This window comes from Vipera berus (assembly GCF_964194415.1).
Source record: "Vipera berus genome assembly, chromosome: 1".
In the NCBI taxonomy this organism is placed as follows: domain Eukaryota; kingdom Metazoa; phylum Chordata; class Lepidosauria; order Squamata; family Viperidae; genus Vipera; species Vipera berus.
Window position 1 is genome coordinate 305,196,369 of NC_138202.1, and position 26,554 is coordinate 305,222,922.

The 26,554-nt window shown below is 37.8% G+C and overlaps 1 protein-coding gene across 1 annotated transcript in view; it reads right to left on the reverse strand.

Annotated features, from left to right (window-relative positions):
* Positions 1 to 4,426: 4,426 nt before the first annotated feature.
* LOC308659251 (calpain-14-like) overlaps positions 4,427 to 26,554 on the reverse strand; it is a gene marked incomplete at both ends in the record, with an annotated part of 45,865 nt that continues 23,737 nt past the window's right edge. The window contains 10 exons of the mRNA XM_081312737.1: positions 4,427 to 4,453; positions 5,025 to 5,080; positions 6,516 to 6,632; positions 13,282 to 13,360; positions 15,000 to 15,068; positions 15,885 to 15,949; positions 20,398 to 20,449; positions 21,405 to 21,461; positions 22,570 to 22,606; positions 23,836 to 24,038. Of these exons, the coding sequence (XP_081168863.1) occupies positions 4,427 to 4,453; positions 5,025 to 5,080; positions 6,516 to 6,632; positions 13,282 to 13,360; positions 15,000 to 15,068; positions 15,885 to 15,949; positions 20,398 to 20,449; positions 21,405 to 21,461; positions 22,570 to 22,606; positions 23,836 to 24,038 (762 nt within the window). The remainder of the gene's footprint in view (positions 4,454 to 5,024; positions 5,081 to 6,515; positions 6,633 to 13,281; positions 13,361 to 14,999; positions 15,069 to 15,884; positions 15,950 to 20,397; positions 20,450 to 21,404; positions 21,462 to 22,569; positions 22,607 to 23,835; positions 24,039 to 26,554) is intronic.

Here is a 26,554-nt window from a genome sequence, read left to right on the forward strand (position 1 = left end):
TGCTGTAAAGATTTTTTCTCCATAGGAACCTGGAATGTAAGATCCATGAATCAAGGCAAGCTGGACGTGGTCAAACAAGAGATGACAAGACTGAACATCGACATCTTAGGTATCAGCGAACTAAAATGGACAGGAATGGGTGAATTTAATTCAGATGACCATCAGGTATACTACTGCGGGCAAGAATCCCTCAGAAGAAATGGAGTAGCCTTCATAGTCAATAAAAGAGTAAGAAAAGCAATACTGGGATACAATCCTCAAAATGACAGAATGATCTCAGTTCGAATCCAAGGCAAACCATTCAATATCACAGTAGTCCAAGTCTATGCCCCAACCACCGGTGCTGAAGAGGATGAAATTGACCGGTTCTATGAAGCCCTACAGCACCTTATAGAACTAACACCAAAAAATGATGTCCTTATCATCATGGGGGATTGGAATGCTAAAGTAGGAAGCCAAAAGATAACCGGAATAACAGGCAAGTTTGGCCTTGGAGTACAAAATGAAGCAGGGCACAGGCTGATAGAATTTTGTCAAGAGAATACGATGGTCATAGCAAACACTCTTTTCCAACAACCCAAGAGACGGCTCTACACATGGACATCACCAGACGGTCAACACAGAAATCAGATTGACTATATGCTCTGCAGCCAAAGATGGAGAAGCTCTATACAGTCAGTAAAAACAAGACCAGGAGCTGACTGTGGTTCAGACCATGAGCTTCTTGTTGCAAAGTTTAGGCTTAAACTGAAGAAAGTAGGGAAAAGCACCAGGCCAGTCAGGTATGAATTAAATCATATCCCCGTTGAATATACAGTAGAGGTGACAAATAGATTTAAGGAATTAGATCTGATAGACAGGGTGCCTGAAGAACTATGGACAGAGGTTCGCAACATTGTACAAGAGGTAGCAACCAAAACCATCCCAAAGAAAAAGAAATGCAAAAAAGCAAAATGGCTGTCTGAGGAAGCTTTGCAAATAGCTGAGGAAAGGAAGGAAGCAAAAGGCAAGGGAGAAAAAGAAAGATACGCCCAATTGAACGCAGAATTCCAGAGAATAGCTAGAAGAGATAAGAATGCCTTCTTAAATGAACAGTGCAAAGAAATAGAAGAAAACAATAGAATAGGGAGGACCAGAGATCTTTTCAAGAAAATTGGAGAGATGAAGGGAATGTTTAATGCAAAAATGGGCATGATAAAGGACCAAAATGGCAGGGACCTAACAGAGGCAGAAGAGATTAAGAAGAGATGGCAAAATTACACAGAAGAACTATACAAGAATGAGCTTAACGTCCCTGATAATCACAATGAGGTGGTCACTGACCTCGAGCCAGACATCCTAGAATGTGAAGTGAAGTGGGCCTTAGAAAAGCTGAGCAACAACAAAGCTAGTGGAGGTGACAGTATTCCAGCTGAGCTATTCAAAATCTTAAAAGACGATGCAGTAAAAGTGCTACACTCAATTTGCCAGCAAATTTGGAAAACTCAACAGTGGCCACAGGATTGGAAAAGATCAGTTTACATTCCAATTCCAAAGAAAGGCAGTGCCAAAGAATGTTCAAAATATCGCACCATTGCACTCATTTCTCATGCTAGTAAAGTTATGCTTAAAATCCTACAAGCTAGACTCCAGCAGTATGTGGATCAAGAACTACCAGAAGTACAGGCAGGATTTCGAAGAGGCAGAGGAACTAGAGATCAAATAGCCAACATACGCTGGATCATGGAGAAAGCTAGAGAGTTCCAGAAAAACATCTACTTCTGCTTCATTGACTATGCTAAAGCCTTTGATTGTGTGGATCATAACAAACTGTGGCAAGTTCTTAAAGAGATGGGAGTACCAGAACATCTTATTTGTCTCTTGAGAAACCTATATGCGGGCCAAGAAGCAACAGTGAGAACTGGACACGGAACCACTGATTGGTTCCAAATTGGGAAAGGAGTCCGGCAAGGCTGTATACTGTCGCCTTGCCTATTTAACTTATATGCAGAGCACATCATGAGAAAGGCAGGGCTAGATGAATCAAAAGTTGGAATTAAGATTGCTGGAAGAAATATCAACAACCTAAGATATGCAGATGATACCACTCTAATGGCAGAAAGTGAAGAGGAACTGAAGAGTCTCTTGTTGCGAGTGAAGAAGGAGAGTGCAAAACTTGGGTTGAAACTAAACATTAAGAAAACCAAGATCATGGCATCCGGCCCTCTCAATTCCTGGCAAATAGATGGGGAAGAAATGGAGGTAGTGACAGATTTTATTTTCCTGGGCTCCAAGATCACTGCAGATGGGGACTATAGTCAAGAAATTAAAAGACGCTTGCTCCTCGGGAGGAAAGCCATGGCAAATCTAGACAGCACACTAAAAAGCAGAGACATCACCCTGTCAACAAAAGTGCGTATAGTCAAGGCTATGGTCTTCCCAGTTGCAATGTATGGCAGTGAAAGTTGGACCATAAGAAAGGCTGAGCGCCAAAGAATTGAGGCCTTTGAACTCTGGTGCTGGAGAAGACTCCTGCGAGTTCCTTGGACTGCAAGGCGATCAAACCAGTCAGTCCTAGAGGAGATCAACCCTGACTGCTCTTTAGAAGGCCAGATCCTGAAGCTAAAACTCAAATACTTTGGCCACCTAATGAGAAGGAAGGACTCACTGGAGAAGAGCCTAATGCTGGGAAAGATTGAGGGCAATAGAAGAAGGGGACGACAGAGAATGAGGTGGCTGGATGGAGTCACTGAAGCAGTAGGCGTGAGCTTAAATGGACTCCAGAAGATGGCAGAGGACAGGAAAGCCTGGAGGAACATTGTCCATAGGGTCGCGATGGGTCGGACACGACTTCGCAACTAACAACAAAGAGACTTTGTATATAAAAGGATACATTTGTATTTATATAACACATAAAATTGATACATAAAACAAATCAGGAACAATAAAGTTCTAACATAACAAAATTGCTAACATTTCAGTCACTTAAGTTTTATTTATTTATTTAATCGTCATAAAGGGTTTCTCATTATCTAATTGCATACAACTGCATAGGCTGAAAAGGTTTTCTCTGCAGTTAAAATAAGCCCCTGTTCCTGTGAGAAATGCAACAAGTGCAGTCAATTACAGCCAAATGACAATTTAACCGTGATTTCATCAGAAATTTATGGATTTACACAGCTTTTTTGTAGGATAACAATGTTGCATATTTTGTCCTCTACCATCAGTTTGGAAATTATATAGATTCTTTTACATTTCTATTATATGTCACTCAGAGACTCATAAACCTTAGATAGGTAACTATAAATTAACTGTAAATTAATCAAAACCATAAATAAAAGAACATTTAAGTAGTCCAGCAACTTAACTCTAGCCTCAAAAAGGAGTCTTAACACTCAAAGCTATGGCTGAAAGCAAGTACAAGATAAACAGCATTCTATAAGATTTCACAGTGATTCAGCTATCCAAATGTTGCAGACCATGTTAATAAACAGTCAAATATCTCATTTTTACTGTTATTTTTTCTTATGCTTTCTTTAAAAATACAAATAACAAATACAAAAGTATTAAATACTATCAAAATACAGTATAAATATGATGAAAATTTAAATACAATTATACATAAAAATACATTTAAAATGAAAATAAATTAAGGAAGGTTGCAATGGGTTGGAAAGCAAGGTACAGCTTTGCAGTCTTGCTATAAACCAGCAGTACTATTGGAAAAAGAGGGGAACAACAGCCACCAAAACCAATCTTAAGCCTCAAACAAATTTGGAAATGGCGGTTCTTGAGAAACATTGCTATGAGGCCATTTAGGTCACTTTGTGTTGGTTTGCCCCTTGCTACTAAGAAGATATAACTGGAGCCATTGTGACCTAACTGCAGATTTGGAGAAAAAGTTTTTAAATGATTTATGGCTTAACGTGATAGTCAATCCAGACTGCTGCGCAAGTAATTGCTCTGTAACTCAGATTTACTTTTAAAAATAAACCTCTCTGAACAAACAATATTTTCAAAGTACTTTGAACCCACAAGCAATCCTTAATAGAAGAGTGGAATTGCTCATAATGCATGAGCTTCACAAGAAAGATAAGCCTGGCTCAAAATGTCAAGCACCATACACAAACACTCAATAAGAAGTTGGCTTCCTTCTTCTAATGAGCTGTGAGAACAGGTTTGAGAGACAGGAGGAAGAGCTGCAGCCTAGTCAATATTCTGATCAATAGAATCTGAGTCCAAAACAGAAATGTAATTAGAGTAAGCACCTCGGAATTGACTCTCCTTAGTTTTCTGGAATGTAGGAGCAGGAGAGGAAGAAGCACATTCAGACTTACAAGATTCTGTTACTGTAATCTTATAATAAAAGTCACATTAGCATTCAGGATTTTGGCTTCTGGGTTTGAAGGGCCAATGTAGCTCAACTGAGTTATTCTCTTTTACTGTTTCATGAATACAATGTCATCGTCATCCACTGAAAAACAATATGGAGAAATGAACTGAATCATTTATTTCATATTCACCAGCAATATTTTATCTAAACATTGTTACTGGTCCCAATGAGAGAATAAATCTTGGATTGTTCTTTGTCCTAATTCAAGGCTAAATAAACTCGTTCTGTCTACAATGTGAGGAAGCTATTCCTAACAATTCCACAATTATCAATACAGTTGTCTAAAGGAAAGAGTGCATGTACAATATCTGTATATGTATATATGTGTATGCGAGTATGATTATATGGACCAAGCTCTGTAAGTGCTCTCAGATGAGGTGGCATTATAACTCAGAACCTGAAGCTCCTTTGGCAGAATTCTTGATCCAGCTGCAGTACAGTTGCTTCAAACAGCAGTTCTGAGATAATATTCCCCCACCCATTGTTTATTGGAATAGCACAAAAGGAACTTACATTGGGTACATGGAATAGTACAGAAGGTGCTGAAATGAGCCATTACATTCTTTAAAGAACCTTCTTTATCCTTGAGAACCATAGTCTACATATATCTTGAATTTTTTCCCCATAAAGATAATAGAAATCTCATCCTTACCTCAGACTCTAGAAGGTAGATACCTTTGCCATCTTCGCTCATATTGTAAAAGGCTTCTGTAAAATAAAGGAAATAAGGAGATATTAAGAGATATTAAGAGAGAAAAAGGCAAGACTGGTTATCTCCTATCTTTGCATCTCAAAAACCAGAGCAGCTATAGCAATGAAGAGTCCTTGAGGAAAATGCCCTCTCCTTTCCCAGTGTGAGCAATTGGCAGAGGTCACATCAACTTTTTAAATGCCTCACAATACTGTCTACTCCACAACATCACAAATATGTCAACAAACTAAATGATGCCAAGATTCAACTATTTCTAGAGCTTTGTACTAGTCCATTTCATTACAAGTTCACACAGGAGTTTAAAAACTGACTTGCAGGACTTCAACGGTGAAAACCAGAACCTTCTGTTGTCCCTGGAAGCCTATTGTTAAACAATGCAACAAAAGTATGACCCAACTAACTAAATTACCAATTAATTTTACAAGAACCATTTGCAAAGCAAAGATTATCTAAATGTGAGGTGATGAAAGCATGAGTCCCAGTGGGAAGAGTTGCTCCTTCAGAAAACACTGGCTTTTGAGCATCTTTTCATCCCCTCATCCTTAATAGGGAATCTGAACCAATTTATACCCTTTAATTCAGGGGTCTTCAAACTTGGACTTTTTATGACTTGTGGACTTCAGCTCCCAGAATCCCTCAGCCAGTGTGCCTGGGAGCTGAAGTCCACAAGGCATATAAGGGCCAATTTGAAGACCTCTGCTCTGTTGTTAGCCGCCCCGAGTCCTTCGGGAGATAGGGCAGGATATAAGTCCCATTAATAAATAAATAAATTCCTGGAGGAAAACCTTTATTTTTCCCTTGGTTGAAGTATAGCAGGTAGCAGGTTCAGCAGCACCAAGCCTTAAAACCTGGCACATTAAGCCTGATGCAAAAGGGTACTTCTTTTTTTCATCATGTATCATGGGTTGTTGTGACATGAGATAGATGGCCATATAAATTGTATAAATAAATCAATAAAACAAGCTATGTCCTTTCTGAGATATTGTCTCCCAATACATCTGCTTTTCTATCACAATGGAATGCATTGTTATTTCAGTTGTGTTGCTTGTGGCTGTTTGGTTATTTGCTTGTATTACTTACAATCAGTTTTAATACTTTTTAAACTTCTTCCATCTAATGAATTTCTCTTCTGCTTCATTGTAAGCTGCCTGATTATGGTTGCCCCAAAATAGGTTTTTGAGGGGTTTTTTAAAAAACAAAAACAAAAAAAACCAAATGGGTATAGAATTTTGAAAGAAAAAAAAGCAAAACCCTGTCAATTCCTTGTCTTCTAATGATATCTGCAAATCTTAAAAAAAAAATCCTTGCATCTTTCTTGCAGTGATCTAAAGTGAGCTCACTGAAACATTCATTTGTATTCTGCAAAGGGCCATCTGTGAAATAATTTCCCCTGGAGTCCCATGTAAGAAATTTATTGAAAAGTCTACTCACCCATCATAAGTTCCACACGTAGCATGAAGCAGACAAAGTTCTCAAATGTGATTTTTAGATCAGGATTTCCATACCGGACTGTCAACAGTTTACAAAGTTCATCGCTAAGTGAGATTCCTTTGGAAACATAAGCAATGCCCACAAAGATGCTTAGATCACTATCAATGTTATTTATTTATTTATTTATGTTAAACAGGTCCCATTTAAGAAAGTAGAATTTAGTATGGCACAGATCTTTATAAATTTAAGCATTCAGGTACCTTTTTTTTAATTCAATAGTTCCTCCTATGGAGATTGGTTTGTTGGAGATGTATATTTTATCATGCCATGAGAGATTAATAACTAACAGCAAATCGTATAATAAATTAAGTATTGAGCAGGGATTTGAACCCAGTGCCCCTGATCAAATTCAATACTTAATCCATTACACTTCACTGGATCTAATTATAATGGATTATAATAGTTAACATATGCAAGACAAGGAAAAGTTGAACTGTGTTATATGCAGGACATTTTACAAATTTGTCATTTATTTGCAAACATTTTGTAGCATTTCTCTCCTTTTTTTTTCTTTTTTCCTCACATCTCACAAATAATGTCTCTCTGTAAAAGAGAACTATATGACTGTGCCCAAAAGGAGTTCCTTTTGGAAAGCAGGAGTCATATTTTTGTATTTTTGTATTTTTTATATGTCTGCCCTGTTCACCGCCCTGAGTCCTTCGGGAGAAGGGCGGTATATATATATTATATATATTATTATTATTATTATTATTATTATTATTATTATTATTATTATTATTATTATTATTATTATTATTATTATTATTATTATTATTATTATTTTCCAAACTCCAGTGGTTTCAACCGGCAATAGCCAAAATCCAAAGCTGCATGGTTTGTATCTGGTGGGTGAATATTTTCCATATCAAGACAGTGGTGACTTCATTCTCCAAATGAGAATGTAGGTAGTTGCTGGAGCAAAGAGGCTGATCCTCAGTGAGCAGGTAATTCACACAGAGTGAAGTAAAGGCTTTCTCCAACATGGTATTTTCCAAATTTGTTTGTTTATTACTTTCTGCATGTATTCATTGAATATATTTCCATGCCACCACAATCGAAAAGTCTCTCCGCAGTTTATACACACAAAGAAATCACAGAATATCCACGTCCAAAGATAAAAACACTATAAAAACCATACAGAGCCCAACTTCCCAGCCAACCTTGCCTGAAAGAACTGGAGAATACTGATCTGAGGAAGACTATTTTGGTGCACTCTGTGGCTAAACTGATTATCTATTGCAGTTCAGGCAAGCTGAGAAGTATTGATATGTTTGTGAATTGCACTGATTTTAATCAGAGGGCTTTTAGTAGAGCCATAGTTCTCAGACTGTGGAAAGCTGGAATTGAAACTTTCCTGCTACATCACATTGGCCTTATCATCTATGGCAACAGCAATTAGAATGATTAATCGCAATTCCATAATATGGAAATAATCTTTAACCTCCTTTAATATCACACAGAACTATGTATCTCATCAATTATGAAATTACAGTCATCATTCCTTCTGCCATTTATGAAACTATGAAAACACAGGGTTGATAGTCTCAAAAATGGAAACATCTTTTACATTGGGATCTGCTGTCCATTAATGAGTTCTTTAATTTAATCAGTCAAAGTGCATTAATTTGATGTCATATCTGGTATTTTAATTGCATTATGTTTTCATTTATGATTGGTTCATTACTGCAATATGCGAATGCAAGTGAAATGTAATCAACTTTAATTTTGTTTTGTTTTGTACATAATCTTAACTGTAAGTTCCATACTTTATATTTGTTAATGTCAAACTAAATAAAGATAATTGAGCTAAAATTTCAGATTCATTAAATACTGAACTAATCTCATTTAACAGTATTCCATATTGTCACCTTAAAATCATTTACCTTGTAACTATTTTAATCAAATGCATTTTAAAAACATTTTACAAGGTAAAATTATTTTTTGGTTCATTTCAGTACAATAAAAGTCAGAAGGATAATTCAGCTCTATATAATCGAGATTAATGAAATTTTAAATGGCTGCTATCTATTATGTGAAGACATTACTACCAGTTGATCTGGTTTTATGGTAAAATGCAGATATGTGGCCAGGCAAGAATGACTTTGTTTCATGCATTTGATGTTCTTCATGTAAAAACTAAATAGGAGGGTTTCATTTTGATTGTACTATGATCTGAGTACTCCTTGGGAACAATGCTCTGACTGAGATTGGTCTTTCCTTCAAAGTGAGGGCTTGGAATATCCACAGATATTCCAAGCCCTCACTTGGTATCCAGCCCAGATACTAAAAGAGAATTCTGGATAAGCTGATAGGTTGGGATGAAAGACAGTGATTGACCCTGAGCTTCATGGCTGGGACCAGGGCCAGAATGTAAATGAAGACAATGTCATAATAGTCATACATAGGGTGCCACTATATAGGCCAGGTCATTTTTTAAGAACTACTGTATGACTCATACTTTATTGCTTTGGCCTCCCAATGCTGGAGGGGATATGGCTGATGGCATGACAATACAAGAGAAGTTTCAGTCTGATTTTTATATATTTATTTCACCTCCCCCTTCATGGATTACTTCCTTGGCGTGGCGAAGGGGCTTGCGTAATTCAATGAAGCTATGAGCTATGCCGTGCAGGGCCACCCAAGACGGACAGGTCATAGCCGAGAGTCCTGACAAAACGTGATCCACTGGAGAAGGAAATGGCAACCCACTCCAGTATCTTTGCCATGAAAACCCTATGGACAGTACCAAAAGGCAAAACGATATGACGCTGGAAGATGAGCCCCTCAGGTCGGAAGGCGTCCAATATGCTACTGGGGAAGAGCAGAGGGCTAGTACTAGTAGCGCCAGAAAGAATGAAGCGACTGGGCCAAAGCCGAAAGGACGCTCAGCTGTGGATGTGTCTGGTGGTGAAAGGAAAGTCCGATGCTGTAAAGATTTTTTCTCCATAGGAACCTGGGATGTAAGATCCATGAATCAAGGAAAGCTGGACGTGGTCAAACAAGAGATGACAAGACTGAACATCGACATCTTAGGTATCAGCGAACTAAAATGGACAGGAATGGGTGAATTTAATTCAGATGACCATCAGGTATACTACTGCGGGCAAGAATCCCTCAGAAGAAATGGAGTAGCCTTCATAGTCAATAAAAGAGTAGGAAAAGCAATACTGGGATACAATCCTCAAAATGACAGAATGATCTCAGTTCGAATCCAAGGCAAACCATTCAATATCACAGTAGTCCAAGTCTATGCCCCAACCACCGGAGCTGAAGAGGATGAAATTGACCGGTTCTATGAAGCCCTACAGCACCTTATAGAACTAACACCAAAAAATGATGTCCTTATCATCATGGGGGATTGGAATGCTAAAGTAGGAAGCCAAAAGATAACTGGAATAACAGGCAAGTTTGGCCTTGGAGTACAAAATGAAGCAGGGCACAGGCTGATAGAATTTTGTCAAGAGAATACGATGGTCATAGCAAACACTCTTTTCCAACAACCCAAGAGACGGCTCTACACATGGACATCACCAGACGGTCAACACAGAAATCAGATTGACTATATGCTCTGCAGCCAAAGATGGAGAAGCTCTATACAGTCAGTAAAAACAAGACCAGGAGCTGACTGTGGCTCAGACCATGAGCTTCTCCTTGCAAAGTTTAGGCTTAAACTGAAGAAAGTAGGGAAAAGCACTAGGCCACTCAGGTATGAATTAAATCATATCCCTGTTGAATATACAGTAGAGGTGACAAATAGATTTAAGGAATTAGATCTGATAGACAGAGTGCCTGAAGAACTATGGACAGAGGTTCGCGACATTGTACAACAGGTAGCAACCAAAACCATCCCAAAGAAAAAGAAATGCAAGAAAGCAAAATGGCTGTCTGAGGAAGCTTTGCAAATAGCTGAGGAAAGGAGGGAAGCGAAAGGCAAGGGAGAAAAACATAGATATGCCCAATTGAATGCAGAATTCCAGAGAATAGCTAGAAGAGATAAGAATGCCTTCTTAAATGAACAGTGCAAAGAAATAGAAGAAAACAATAGAATAGGGAGGACCAGAGATCTTTTCAAGAAAATTGGAGAGATGAAGGGAACGTTTAATGCAAAAATGGGCATGATAAAGGACCAAAATGGCAGGGACCTAACAGAGGCAGAAGAGATTAAGAAGAGGTGGCAAAATTACACAGAAGAACTATACAAGAATGAGCTTAACATCCCAGATAATCACAATGAGGTGGTCACTGACCTCGAGCCAGACATCCTAGAATGTGAAGTGAAGTGGGCCTTAGAAAAGCTGAGCAACAACAAAGCTAGTGGAGGTGACAGTATACCAGCTGAGCTATTCAAAATCTTAAAAGACAGTGCAGTAAAAGTGCTACACTCAATTTGCCAGCAAATTTGGAAAACTCAACAGTGGCCACAGGATTGGAAAAGATCAGTTTACATTCCAATTCCAAAGAAAGGCAGTGCCAAAGAATGTTCAAACTATCGCACCATTGCACTCATTTCTCATGCTAGTAAAGTCATGCTTAAAATCCTACAAGCTAGACTTCAGCAGTATGTGGATCGAGAACTACCAGAAGTACAGGCAGGATTTCGAAGAGGCAGAGGAACTAGAGATCAAATTGCCAACATACGCTGGATCATGGAGAAAGCTAGGGAGTTCCAGAAAAACATCTACTTCTGCTTCATTGACTATGCTAAAGCCTTTGATTGTGTGGATCATAACAAACTCTGGCAAGTTCTTAAAGAGATGGGAGTACCAGACCATCTTATTTGTCTCTTGAGAAACCTATATGCGGGTCAAGAAGCAACAGTGAGAACTGGACATGGAACCACTGATTGGTTCAAAATTGGGAAAGGAGTCCGGCAAGGCTGTATACTGTCGCCCTGCCTATTTAACTTATATGCAGAGCACATCATGAGAAAGGCAGGGCTAGATGAATCAAAAGTTGGAATTAAGATTGCCGGAAGAAATATCAACAACCTAAGATACGCAGATGATACCACTCTAATGGCAGAAAGTGAAGAAGAACTAAAGAGCCTCTTGTTGTGGGTGAAGAAGGAGAGTGCAAAACTTGGGTTGAAACTCAACATTAAGAAAACCAAGATCATGGCATCTGGCCCTCTCAATTCCTGGCAAATAGATGAGGAAGAAATGGAGGTAGTGACAGATTTTATTTTCCTGGGCTCCAAGATCACTGCAGATGGGGACTGTAGCCAAGAAATTAAAAGACGCTTGCTCCTCGGAAGGAAAGCCATGGCAAATCTAGACAGCACACTAAAAAGCAGAGACATCACCCTGTCAACAAAAGTGCGTATAGTCAAGGCTATGGTCTTCCCAGTTGCAATGTATGGCAGTGAAAGTTGGACCATAAGAAAGGCTGAGCGCCAAAGAATTGAGGCCTTTGAACTATGGTGCTGGAGAAGACTCCTGCGAGTCCCTTGGACTGCAAGGCGATCAAACCGGTCAGTCCTAGAGGAGATCAATCCTGACTGCTCTTTAGAAGGCCAGATCCTGAAGCTAAAACTCAAATACTTTGGCCACCTAATGAGAAGGAAGGACTCACTGGAGAAGAGCCTAATGCTGGGAAAGATCGAGGGCAATAGAAGAAGGGGACGACAGAGAATGAGGTGGCTGGATGGAGTCACTGAAGCAGTAGGCGTGAGCTTAAATGGACTCCAGAAGATGGTAGAGGACAGGAAGGCCTGGAGGAATGTTGTCCATAGGGTCGCGATGGGTCGGACACGACTTCGCAGCTAACAACAACAACAATTTCACCTTAGTCCAAAAAGAAAACAAAACTGTTAACATTGATTGTATACAATATATTGAGGATAGATTAAAAGAAGAAAGGAGGTGTTGTGTATTTGTAGCAAGTATCTGAGTGTGTGCGCATGTATTATGTGTCTGTATATGTGTGTATATGTGTATATGTATATATATGTGTATGTGTATGTATACCCGTTTCTGGCATGCTGTGGACCAGTGCTGGTCCACGGCCCTGGGGTTGGGAACCCCTGGATTACAGGGTTGTAAAAAGGGAGTGTATGTATATGTGCATATGTATGCATGTGTGTCTGTGTATTGTAAGTCAGTCAGAGTAGTTTAGTGGAGTTGGTGGTGATTGTATTGCAGTGGTCTCTCAACAAAAACAACCACCTGCTTTAGATGGAGGCTGCTGATGAGAGGTTAATTCCAGGTGTCAGGTATGATAAAAGGAGCAGCAAAGAAAGACATGCATCCCAAAACACAAAAAGGCATTCTTGAAAACCGATAGTTGAGCAGATTAAGTAGAAAACAGTATTTTAAGCTTCATAGACATCTAAAGCAAAAAATATTGCTTTCAATTTTACTGGTGGATGAGGGATGGAAATTTGGTTCTTATTTCAGAAATGGGGTGGATTTAAGAGGCAAAGTTCTTTCTGACAGCATTGTCCCTCAGGTCTGTCACCTGAGAGCTTTTTAAATGCTAATTCCAGGACTGAAGCCAGGGTTTTCGCCTTCAAAGCTTATGTGAATGAGTTACAGTCACTACCATTTATACCATTCACTCATTTATAACGTTTGGCAGCTATAGGATATTTTTGTGGAAAAACTAAAGGGCTCAGGCATTTGCTATTTTATATCTGACTAGGGGATCAAAGATAAATCACGACATCTAGATGCAAAACCACCTTATTGCTACTTTAATTTCTGTTTACCTGTTCCTTGCATAGCAACACGCAATTGTAACCGATCCAAGGTTCCTAATTGATGGGTATCGTTTCTCTGGAAAACTTCCTGCCATGGGAGTTTCAAGAGGAAGAGAGAAATTAGTAACATGAAATCACGCTAAGCAGCTAGTTTCACTGCTGGTCAAGCCTTCCATTAATGTCTTCTTTTTCTTCAATGACCCAAGAAAATTGCTATGATCCAACTTTAGCTGAAGAGAGGCTGAGAAACAGCAGAACTCTTAGAGTAATATAAGACAGGAATGTTTTATCAAATAGAAAATTTTAAGAAAAACTTTAAGCTAAGGATGTCAGTGTTTTCTGAAACACCCAGTTCTGTGCAAAACGTGGTTGGGTTTGCTGCACTTTTTTTCCAAAATAGATGGAAACTTTCAGATGTTTCCAAAAAGGCACAATTCACAAGGAAGTAGAGATTGGAACATTAGTGTGCTAAATCTCTACAACTGGCAATAATTAAAGAAAGGTCTTTTAGCCTATATTTTCCCCATTTTCCTTAAATTAAGCAAATGGAGTGATCATTGGCTAAGTTAGGCACAACATAATGCACATCTGCATGCATGCATGTGCATATGGTGGCTTTTCTTTACAGTGAATTTGATGCCTTAACTGTAGGGGAAATTGCCATTTTTTTGTCTTCATTTGTTGCGAATTAGCAAAATTGCTGGTATTTTGGCATATGGTGGGTGAAAATATTTTATAAAATGTTTCAGGAGGAGCAAAACCTGATCTTGGTGGCTACCATTTGGCTCCCTTTTCTTTCCATTTTTTTAAAAAAAACATTTTAAATGTTTTATCTTGGAAGCAGCTGTTCCTTTCTCAAACAGCTGTCACCACTTTTTAAAAAGTTTGCTGGGGGATTGGTAGCTGATCAGAAATCCAACAGATGCATGCTACATTGCTTTATTAGAAAAACAAGTCATCCAAGAACTCCCAAAATAAAAATAAAACAAAAGAGATACATATCAGCAGTAGTTGAATCCCAGATTCTGCATAGATTCTTGGAAATCCTTCCCCAGGATCACACATATTTATAGCAGAGAGACTCCAGTTAATAATTCAACTCAGTGGTGAGGTCAGGATGTCTTGGAATGTTTGTAAGATTGGAATATATATTGCTCGTGGTTTTTGTCACCCTCAATTAAATGCCATTATATTAGTCAAATTATGAGATTGCAACAGGAGTCCTGGTGGCATAGTGGTTAAAGTGTGGTATTGCATGCAAACTCTGCCCACAGCCTGGAATTTGATCCTGATGAGTCTCAAGGTTAATTCAGCCTTCCATCCTCTCATGGTTGGTAAAATGAGGACAGAGACAGCAGGGGGCAATATACAAATACATTGTAAACTGCCCAGAAAGTGATGTATAGTACTATGAGACAGTATATAAGACTAATTGCTATATAATAGGCTTGGAATGACAGTAGTACCTGCCCCAGTAGGTACTACTTACCATCTACCATCTACATTGGAGCTGACAGGTTATACCATTATAGAAGCAGTTGTGCATAGTGATTCACTCTCAGCTCCAGCATTGATACTGCCTAAAGCAAAAATGGGAGCAAACCTAGAAAAAAGTTTCCTCTTTCCACTCCCCAGTGATCTATTGGTGATTTATTGCTCGCTCGCTCGCTCTTACACACACAGAGAGAGAGAGAGAGAGAGAGAGAGAGAGAGACATTGTTGTTTACCTGGTAAAGAAGCAGCTTCTTCCTGAGAAATCTGAATTCTTGAATGCTCAAAGTTCCAGTACTGTTAAGCTGAATGATGCTATTAAGGTGTACAATATGACAGAGAAGGCTGGGACTTGGAAGAGATAGCAAAGCTGGAAACCAAGTTAGCTTGGCAAAAAGCAGGATAAGAATTTGTTTCAGTAAAACATAGCTTGTGTCTAGCATACTCAAACTCAATACTAGGTCTTGATTTCGAAGGTCTTTGAATTATGTCCCGAGGAACATTGTACCAATCCCTAAAAGAGTCTCTTCACCATTAATTTCCAAGATTGCAAAGCCAGATGTCAGGCTGAGTAGTCACAGGAGGAAAAATAACCCCCCTGTTAGCTCAAATGAATAATTTATAAGGTTGGACTGTTGATATAGATGCATCTAAATCCTGCAATTCTTCCTAAGGCTTAAGACAAGCACTCAGGCCTGTTTTACATGCAAAGAGATTCAGACCCACTGCAAGATATTTATTCCTTTCATTCTTTCTCACTGTCCTGATATTATTATGCAGCCCTCATGGCGAGGCTATTGGACTTGAGCTGTTTGCAAGGATCTCAATCTCCAGTGTAATACTTAAGGGAAGGACATGTGAATATGAAACAGAGAGATAAGTGAGAGGAGCACAAAACAGTAATGAGAGTCGGGGACAGCATGTAGGAAACCATACACTCATAATACATGAAAGCATATGTTCCTCTCTTTTTTCTTTTTTGTCTTTTTTTCCTCTGAGTTCAGAAGAACTGTAAACATATGAGTAGATATTAAGTAATTATTACAGAAAAGGGCAAGAATTGCATTCTTCAGTCAAGCTAGCAAAATATGTGACACGGCTAAGAACCAAAAGGAGGATACATCTAAGAGGGCCAAGATACTACGGCAGGCATCCAGGCTAAATCTCATCCCATAATTTTGATGATCTAGAGGGGAAAAAGAAAGAAATGAAAATGTATAACCACAATATAACCATATTCTCCATAGAAGAGTAGGGGCCTGAGCCAGTGGTGGGATTCAGCCAGTTCGCACCACATCGGCAGAACCGGTAGCTAATTTTTTGTTGCCCAGGCCCAGAATGGACTTCCGGAAGTGGCATCCACATAGAGAACCGGTTGTTCACATATTTGAATCCCACCACTGGCCTGAGCCCATGTATCTTCAGTGTGAATATAAAAAGCGAATGAGCTGCTGCATAAAACTAACCTGGGTTATTTAACCCTGATCTGTGAATAAGCTATAATTTCCCAAGTTCACATATAAAACTAAATGCTAAACTATCCTGTTCTTCACAATGGTCCAGCAGTTACTTCTGAGAGGCCTCTCAAATAGATTATAAAGGAAGTAACAGAGATTCTCTCTCTCTTTCTCCCTCTCCCTCTCTCTCTTTCTCTCTCTCACACACACAAATAAACAAGCAAACATATTTTTAAATAATTTAAGAAAAAGGAATATAAAGTAAGAAGAAGAAAACAAAAAGCTTTCAAAGAGAAAGCTAAAATGTAAGAAAGGAGGAAAAGTAAGAGAAAAGTAGAAAAGAAAGAAAGAAAGACACAAAGAAGTAGCTTCTGATCTTTCTATCAGTTGTAAGTACATTTATAAATTTACCTTTTACTTTGTGGTTTCAACACAACTCTCTGCTTTCTATAATCTCTCCTGTCTAATCATAAAAACCACAATCATAAGCTCATTTTTTTTCTGTTTCATGCGAAGAATCCACAAGGGATTTCTAGTCAGCAAAAATGTAGCTATTGTCTTCTGTTTAATCAAAGAAATCAATTTCATCATCTAAGTTCCATCATCTTCACCAATCATTCATCCACTGTGGGTCATACCAAATCTTTCCACCAAAGATGCAATAACTTTCTGGTGCTCTTGCTCCTGCAGCAGCTATTTGTCAACAGAAGGCTACTTGAGACCCGTAAAGCTATCCTAAATATAATTATCTACTGAATGAACAAGCCTTCATTGGTATGTTTAATTCTCTTTAATTCATTCAATTTATCCTAAGGGTTCCAGCTTGGACACGATATTAGATCAATTGCCAAAATAATAATAATGATAGTGGCTTTTTCATCTTAGGCTTTTTCATTCTGGCATCTTGGTAAAATGTTACTGCTGTTAATTTCTAGTTCCAAAGAAGTGTGCTAAATGACCTTGGGAGAAGTCACTAGTCTCTTTCTTTTCTGCTTGATTTGTCCCTTGTCTAACTATACCAGCTGAACTAGAACAGGAACATGGATAAATCTTGACAGTTGTGCATTCTTTCTCCCTCCTGCCCTCTTTCTCTCTGCCTCTCTCAGACAGAATAAATAGGCAAGTTAAAAGCTAGACCCAAGCTGTCCTAGTGATACACGAATGACAAGAAATGAAACAGAAAGAGCATCTCATCTTGTTGCAAATCATGATTATAGATTGCCTGCAGACTTTTACCGAGCAGGCGCCAAGCTCATAACTCACTGATCCCTTCTCTACAGAAACCAATGATGTTTTAATCTCATTATTGCCCTGTTTATTAAATATGAATCATGCACTGTAAAGTTTGGAAATGAAAGCTTTAAAATTGATTGCCTATGAAGAATAAAAGATGAGCTGCACAGCCTGGTTAGTTTCCTTATAGATTTCCCCATGCCTGATGGGCTACTTTGGAAAGATGTTCAAGAGCGATGAAATGGCTGTCTACTCTCACTCTTGGGGAAGCTAAAAAGACTAGCATGTCCTAAGGAGATGAAGGTTTTGCTTCCGCATCCCTGCTTTTGCTCTGAACTGATGCTACAAAAGCTTTTATCTCGTTAACTTCTTGAACAGTTTTAGTTCTTATCCATTCAAGATTTTTCCATCCTATATATCTGTTATATTCACCAAATGCTATGTTTTTGTAAATCTCCTATTTCTGGCAGTAAAAAATAAAATAGGAGAGAGAGAAAAGATTTTAACCATTTTACAGCTTACTGCTACTGCTAGCTAGATTACCTAATTTTTTTCCAGATGCAATTAGAATTTAAAATATCAACTGGCTAATAGAAAACTAGCAATTGGTTTAGTTCTTGGACAAAAGATGGTCCTCTGGAAACTTTAAAGAGTTTTGGACTAGATATAGAGAGATTCTAAAATATTTTTTAAATCAATGTTTTTTTCCCCTTTGGACTCCCAACAGTTCTATTACTGCAATTATTTATTGTTGCTTGCTAAAGTTCAACAAAATAATGTCAGAAGAGATTGTAGTTAATTGTATTAGACTAGCACATAAACAGCCTCAATTTATCAGAGGTTTTTAAAGATTTGTGTTATGAAGGAATCAAATAAATTGTAGCACATGGGCAAAAGATCATTCAGGAGTTAATTTCTTGGAAGCCTGTCTAAACCATTAAAATTAGTCAAACTTCAAAAATTGCAAAATGTTTCTTTATTTTAAAGTTTGGCTCTGGGTGTCATGTGATCTTGGTGAGGACCTGACAGACAAGATTACATAGCTGAAAGGTTTAGGCATTCTCAAGTAGAATTTCACAAATATTTCATAATCATATATGAAACCTCATGTGGTTTCATGCAATACTACCAAAATCATGTAGGCTTTTGAGATATTGCAAGTTTTAACATCTTACTTTAATAGGAGGGGAAGATTCCAGTAGGTACCCTGATACCCTTAAGTATTGCACTCTTGACTCCTGTCCTGTTTTAAAGAGGTTCATAATAAAGCACTACACTTGGACAATCTTCCAAAACAAATGATTTCATTTACAACTTACATTTTCAGCTGATATTTTTCATTGTAATGGATGATGCTATTCTAAAGTATCATGGAAAGTAGATTTGCCTAAAACGTCTACACATTCAGATTGAAGATATGGAACACTATCTTATTAATTGTTCCCTATTTGGTGGTATTAACACTAAATTTATAAGGAGTATTCTAGGATGCTGTTTGTGTTAGATGTGGAAACAATAGATTATTCATTGGCAGATTATTTATAGATTATTTTTACTGTTGTGAACAACAAAGAAAATAAGATGATTTTTCATTGGTATGCCGAAGGGACCTATTCTTTAAAATAATACAACATGTTTTCTTTTATTTAATCAAATGTAATGTGGAATGTTGGAGATATTTTTGTTACAGTTTACAGAGCCAAGCTTGATTTGAGGGAGGCTTATTTTATATACAATAGAAATGAAATACTAACATATGAAATGCAAAAACATTTGCAATATAATGAAGACAAGCAACTGTAATAAAAACTCCAGCAGAAACCCAAATTTCTTTGGAAAGGAGATAACATTTTGCACCCTTGCCAGCTTTCAAATGTATAGACTCTCAGAATCCTCTACAATGGCCGTGCTTGACTAAGGAATTCTAGATACTGAAGATCACACACTGAGAAGTTGTGAAAGTTGGGTAAACTAATGTGCTATCATAAACTTAAAAGGAGCCAACAAGCCAGTCATGTAACAAAGTAAGGAAAGAGAAGAGACAGATAGATAATAATTAAGATCTTAAACTAGGGCCTTGAAATCCCAGATCTACCTCCAATCCCACCAGAAATACTAATGTATTCACTGGGTTGTCCTTTTCACTCTGCCCAGTTTACTTCACAGGTTTGTTGCTTGGGGGGAAAAATAGAAGGGAGTATTTGGCATGCTACCTTAAACACATTGAGGAAAACTGGAGTGTAAACTTAAATAAATTACCATGCAAGCAGAATGCATTTGGATCCATTGGCTTTCAACAAGCAAAGTCAGTGGGGGAAGTCAGATTCACTTCCTACAAATCATGTGATTTCCTTAACTACCATGACCAAAAAAAATTGCAAAAATGGCACACTTAATGATGAGATTGCTCACTAATGAAAATCCTGGTGCCAATTGTGGTCATAAGTCAAGGACTACCTAAATGAACATCTGTAGTTTATATGATGAGATGGAAATGGATTTTCCTAACACTATGAATGCATTTGCATACAGGAACTATCACTAATTTGCAGCCCTTCTCCCATAAAGAAAGCCATCACTAAACTTTCACTATGAGTATGAGTTTACTTGCATTAAAAAAAGTCTTATTAAGACCATATAAATGTTGCAGTTTAGACATCTGTAACATGAGACCCTGTGCTATAAAGAATAAAGAGGAAATTAAATCCTGTTCTCTTTTAAAAGCCTATGAGACTAACCTATATATTTCTTGATTTAAAATATTTTGCCTACTTTCCTTCTTAAAAAGTACTTAAAGCAGTTAAAATACTTAAAATATGGATGAGTAGAAAGCACACTGCTTGCATCACTCATAGATTTCATGTAGGTATGTGTGAAAATGTGCATAAAATGTGTATAAAATGTGTATAAAATACTGAGTTTTAGAATCCCATACCAGACATACTTGCCATGCTGTTTAGGATCCTTTGCAGCTGCACTGTGTTTATTTCAGGATACTAAAGCAAGGGAGGCAAAATTATAGAAAATCCAGTGATTAACATCTTTACATCTAAAATTACTAATAGGGAAGATATACAGTTGCCCTGTTGTCTTTTTTTTAATGGAAAAAATCCATTTTGAATTATGTCAAAGCAATAAAAGATAATGCTTTATCATTCTCAATTAACTTAAAATTAATTTTGTCCCATCTTTTCTCCATGTATTAGACAATGATATATTAAAAATATTATTCTGTTCAACCATATACAAACTGTCTTATGTTAGATATACTATGTCTGGACCTGCAGAAATACCAAACCTTCAGATTTTCTGTACTGTTACTGTCCTCTATTGGGCCTACAGATTTTTAGTCCATTTATACCAAGCAAGATCATTGATCTATCTGTCGCTGCACTTTCAGCAAGAATTAGCTATGCCTGTCTGGATTTCAGGTCCACCAAGCAATACTCAACTTGGTGTTTGGACTTGACATCTTCAACATCCCAATATGTGCTGCTAGATGGGATGTTTCATTTATGACATTCTGGATCCAGTGATTACATCATGCAGTTAAGAGATACTGACATTTGACACTGGAGAAGAACTTTTTTTTTCCATTGGACATTGATGATTGAATCTTCAAGAATTTAATTATCTGCAAGGAGGTGGTTTACAATTCAGGCTAAGCCATGGTTAGGTTCACCAAAATTACCTGGTTTCATGCAACACACTAAGCCCAAATCCATGGTTTGTAAAACATAAGGTCTGAGTTCACATAGCAGAGAAAACTCACACAAACCATTTTATGGTTTAGTTTGCGGTGCGAACCCAATTAGTGTATATTTCCTTTAATTAATAGTTACACACCAACTGACAAATGCCAAGTGGAAAATCCATAATTTTTCTGAGGAACTGTTTTTTGTCAGGCATGTTCAGAAAAAGTACTCAGCGGTACCAGAAAGGGATACTCACTTGATCAAAATAATTAGAGAAGAATTCTTTGCAGTCTTCATGTTTATCAACTATTTCCTATAAAGAATAAAACAAAAATTAAAAAGATGGAAGGGGAAAATCTATCCAATTTTTCAGGATGGACCAATATGAGATTTGTATATAACCAGTCAGTTTCCATGACTAAAGATTGGCTTGGACCTGGGTCTTTGTGGTCCTGGCCCAAACTCTTAAGCACTATATGACAGTGACTCCCTAGTTCTAATTATGTATGTATACAATGTAAAGACTCAGAATCTGGAAGAATCAAAAACTATCCTGCCCTAGAGACGTTATTGATTCTCCATAAATGTCTTTAAGCTCATGAGATAGCCATCTAAGTCTACAACCTCATCACATTTGTGTCTCCCAACTAAACTGGTAAATTGTTAAACTGTGTGCTGTACAGAGGACATAAAAAACTTTAGCATCACCTTAATCACTTTATTTGCCATCTGCAATTCATGGAGAGCAATTGCCTCATTGATCTATACAATATCTTCAGCTCTTAAAATTCCCCTTTCCTGAACTTTGGCAACAAATGCAGCTGATTTTCTTTTTTAGGTGAGCCTCTTAGCTTCCAAAGTTTCCCCACCATTTGGCAGATTTTAATGTTGAAACAGATGAACAGAGACATTGACTTAAACCTCAAGGTCAAAAACTGAGATTAAATGATGCTATTCTTAATAGCTGTCTATTTATCTATTCTACCTTAGCCTCAGCTTAGCAAGAGACAGTGCATGTGTTTTGGGTCCCTGTGGCATTTAGCTAGTGAGTTCTCAAGATTTTCTTTCTTGATCAGCTATTATGGTTTAAGTCAAAAGAAATATTCACTGCACATGAGTGATGAAGGAGAGATCTTCTGTTGCCATTTCCACTTTATGAAGTACTATGAGTTATATTTCCTTTGCTTTCTGCTACCCTTTAAAAGCACACCGCAAGGACAGCTCAATCACTCCTACTTTTTCTCTAATTTTTATTCTGACATTCAGGTGTCATGACTGACAATCAGAATCCATTTGTAAATTTAGCTCACTGATGGCCTCATCCCCATTCAGTCTATGCCTCTGAGAGCAGTTAAGCAGAAAAGAACAAGAGATCAAAACAAAATAGTAGCTATACAGCATGGCTCCTAATCACATCTCACCTTTGAAAGGACACAGCTGGAGTCTCCACCCAATTCACTTTAAAAAGAAGAAAGAAACCACCATGAATGTTAGAATAATGAAGTGAGTATTGTGATTTATCTAGACTGAGATCTTCAGGCTAGCTGTTATTTTATCTTGCTTAGAAGTATATTTTAGATTTTTAAAGTAGTAAAAATTATTATAAAAAAACCTATTTCATAAAACCACAAATCTGGAGGACATGATATTCTAAGTTTTGGCTTCTCTGTAATTTGACCTTGCTTGGAGACAGTACAATTAATAGCACCCATCTATTTCTGATTGGAAATGGAAGACCTCCCAAGAAATTACTATCAGAGAAACTTTCATATACCCTCTTCTTTTCATACATACCCTAAAAGCATACTTTTTATAGTGGAATTCACTATAAGAAGTCCTTTTTTAAACTACACATAGACAACACATACACATTGACAAATGCCATTTGTTTTCTTTTTCTCTTTCTTTGCAGAAAACCTGTACAACAACATCTTTAGTGGAAAGAGACTTTAATTTTGGCTCTCCATTTCACCAAGAGAAGGTCTTGATCAGAATTCTTAAGAGCTGCTGATTCTTCTGCCGTCTTGATGGAGACAGTACTGGAGTCAAGAGCACGAGGTAATTAATTTGTGGATTCTCTACTGTCTTTCTTTGGACAATCATAGTAATGGCATAAGTAAGAAACTGAGGGTGCAGTACGGGAGGAAATTCGAGGAGAGACATCACCAACCTAAGGTCACATAGCAGGCTGCATGAGTGATTTTTAAGACTCACAAATGATGGAGGACTTTTAAGTTGCCCATGCAGCTGATTCAGATGAGCAGTAATGGAAGCCTGATTGGGGTAGATCAGCAAATCTTTCTGACACCCTCCTCCAAACTGTTCTGGTGAAGTGAAGAAAGCTTTGGATAACCACAGTGGGTTGTGTCTTGAAGGATTGTGAGTTCCCTTGTTAATTTAAACCAATTGCTCATCTTGGAAATCTTTTACTTATTTACATCCGCATCCAGATGGCCAATCTCTATAAAATATGGAGTACTTCAGACAGGCCTGAAATCTGCACCGAAAGATCCACTGGTTACCTAATTACCAACCTCAGTGTGCCTGGTACTTCAGAGCATGCTAAATTATGAATGTGGCGAAAAAGGAGATAAAGGGGAGCAGAACTGCACAGGGAGGCACAGAGGTTTTGCTGGAGGAATTAGAATGGGAACTTGTCTTTGCAAACTAAGAAAAGGAGTTCTTACCGCAAGCTGTGCTTTCTGGAGAAGATTCGCAAGATGAACTCTGACTCCTGATGAGGTTCCAAAGTAGAGGGAACCACCACGTATGTCCCAGGAGGGAGGCGGAAATCCTGAGTCACTTCCCGATTATTCACAAAGAACGTTTGACCGAAACGTGCGTTCCAAATGAAGAACGAAGGAGGAAGCTTTTTATTGTTAGCGCAGGACTAAAAAAAAATAAAACAACAAAATAAATTAAGAGCATTTCTTGGGATGACTGAGAATTTAAAAAAAAATATAGAAGGGAGATTAATGGTTTACATGTTCATGGTGCTCACAATATTGGCTCAGGCTCTGGTTACAAATATACATACCATCCTGTTCCTGTTTTAAAAACAGGTGCTGGAGATCATTTCTAGATATTTCTAAATGAAACGCAACACTAAAAACCCTAGTGGAATATTTTTAAAAAATGAATATCAAGCACAAGGGTGGCAGATTTTCACTGGGGATGGGTCAGGTTTTCCTCCTTCTCCCGACACTTTTTTCCAAGCTACTCCCTATAACTAGAATATTAGTCAATTCAGCCTCCCCACATTCTAATTTAACATTCTAAAATGCATATTGCATGTTTTAATAGAAATTAAACCTTTATGGCCAAACCAACAAATATTTGAGCCATTTTACTCATCTCCCCGTGTTATTCTTTCTTCAGTTTCACTTCCTTCCCTTTTGCCCTATGCTTTCTTTGGGTACAGTTTTAAGCCCTCTGAACAATCACTTCAGAACAGCTTCCAAGAGACCCTCCAAGACCTCGTAGAGACAGAACTTGGAGAAAGTTAAGTCTATTTGAACTGAAAAAACTTGCCAAAAACCTGCAACGACTTGTCCAGGCACTCTCTGAGAATCAGACACAAATAAACAGAAGAAGAAAAAAAAACATGCAATAATAGGGCGATCCAACTGTTTTCAAAATTGTATTTAGCTCCATTTTTGTATCACCCTGAAACCCAAGAATACACCAACACTATATTCTTCATACTGTTCCTGTTGTTGTTTTTCCATAAAAGCTCCTTTAATCTTAATCAGACTTACTTCTATGAAAGCATGCTTAGAATTACAACTGTAGATAAATTTTGAGCACTTCCACTATTATAATGTGACCATGAAGAAAAACGTGCCCTTTTATAGGCATTTCTATCACCAACAACTAAATAAAATACTCAGCACAGAAAGACTATCAATAATTACATTGGCTAAGAAAAATGGAGCCTCCCGGAGCCAGCCATACCTCACAATGACTCTGACATTTTACTCTCCAATGGACTTTGTTACCACAAGAGCATTTGCAGAGCAACTTTTGCACTCTCCCTCACTCTCGTTGTATTTCTCTCTTGCTAATGGAGCAATATATCATCTGCTAAGAGGGTGGGGTTGCCCCTTAGAATGCATCATATATTAAATGCAAAGCATTTATGCTTTGGTCAATGCTGTGATTCAGTGTATTTCCAATTTTAAAACTGCTCTTGGTTTTGTACTTCACTATATTAATCTTGATGTTCAATACATGTCTAAAATTACCTCTTAGCAGTCTCCAGCTCCAAGCTTCAATGAGTTTAAATGGCAAAGTGCTGTCTCCCAATTGGTCCAAAGCACCACATGAAAGACAAATAGATTTGGTTTCCCTGCTCTAGCCAGATAATATAGTTACCATCCCCTATAGCCTTAAGAGCTCCCTATGGGAAGCAACGACAGCCTGACAGATTTCACAGCAAAGCAACCTGTTAGAGTTTAGCTTTTAAAGCATAAAAGCCTGGTGGGTTCACTCAGGAACAAAATATTCTCATTAAATCTGAAGTAAAATTTCAGAACATTTGGAAAGTTGTCAGAATTTGAATTTGTGTACTACTCTCAAACCTTAATAAAATTTGAGTGCTTTTGACAAGTTGGACAATCTCTTCAGGATTTGAGTTTTGTCATGCATTAAATGTAAGCTCATTTAAGGGATACTGTAGTCAGTAAACTGGATTTAATTTAAAAAGTCTATCCAACTTGCTGCAAGTTGTTCTCTATCTTTCCATTTCCCTACCTTTATGGCCTTCAAGAAGCTGAAAACCTGGTCACAATGTATGACAAATATAATAGTTTGAGCCTAGTCATTAATGTCTTGAGTAAGGACTCTGGTTGTCTTGCTTTATGATCCATTTGTTCATTTTTGTTGTTATTTGTAGTATTCCCAAGAATCTCTTCTATCACCAAACTTCAAAAATGTCATTGCTCTTTCTATTTGCATCTTAAAAGTCCAATTTTCTTTAATCCCACAGAGTATCACAGGGAAAAACTATTGCCTGGACAATTTGGTTCTTTATAGTTAGTGACTTGTCACTGTATCTTTTCCATGCCCTTCATTGCTGTCCTACTAAGTGCTTATTTGCAGCATATTTCATTACTGATTCCCTTAGTGTTGATGGTCAATCCTACGTCATCTCACATACATGATCTAGAGTCATGTATGTATGACTCTATCAATATATATAAATAAAATAAAATAAAATAAAAGGCAAAAATGTAGAGGAAATAGGCAATGACTTTGAAGGACAGAAGAAAGAGCAGCAACAAAGGCAACAGTCAGATAAGAGGGGCGTGAGCCTGGACCAAGAAATTAGTTCAGTAAATATCTCAAGCAGGCCCACCCTAGCACACACTAAGGCAGGCATGTCAAACTGCCAGCCTGCAGGCCGGA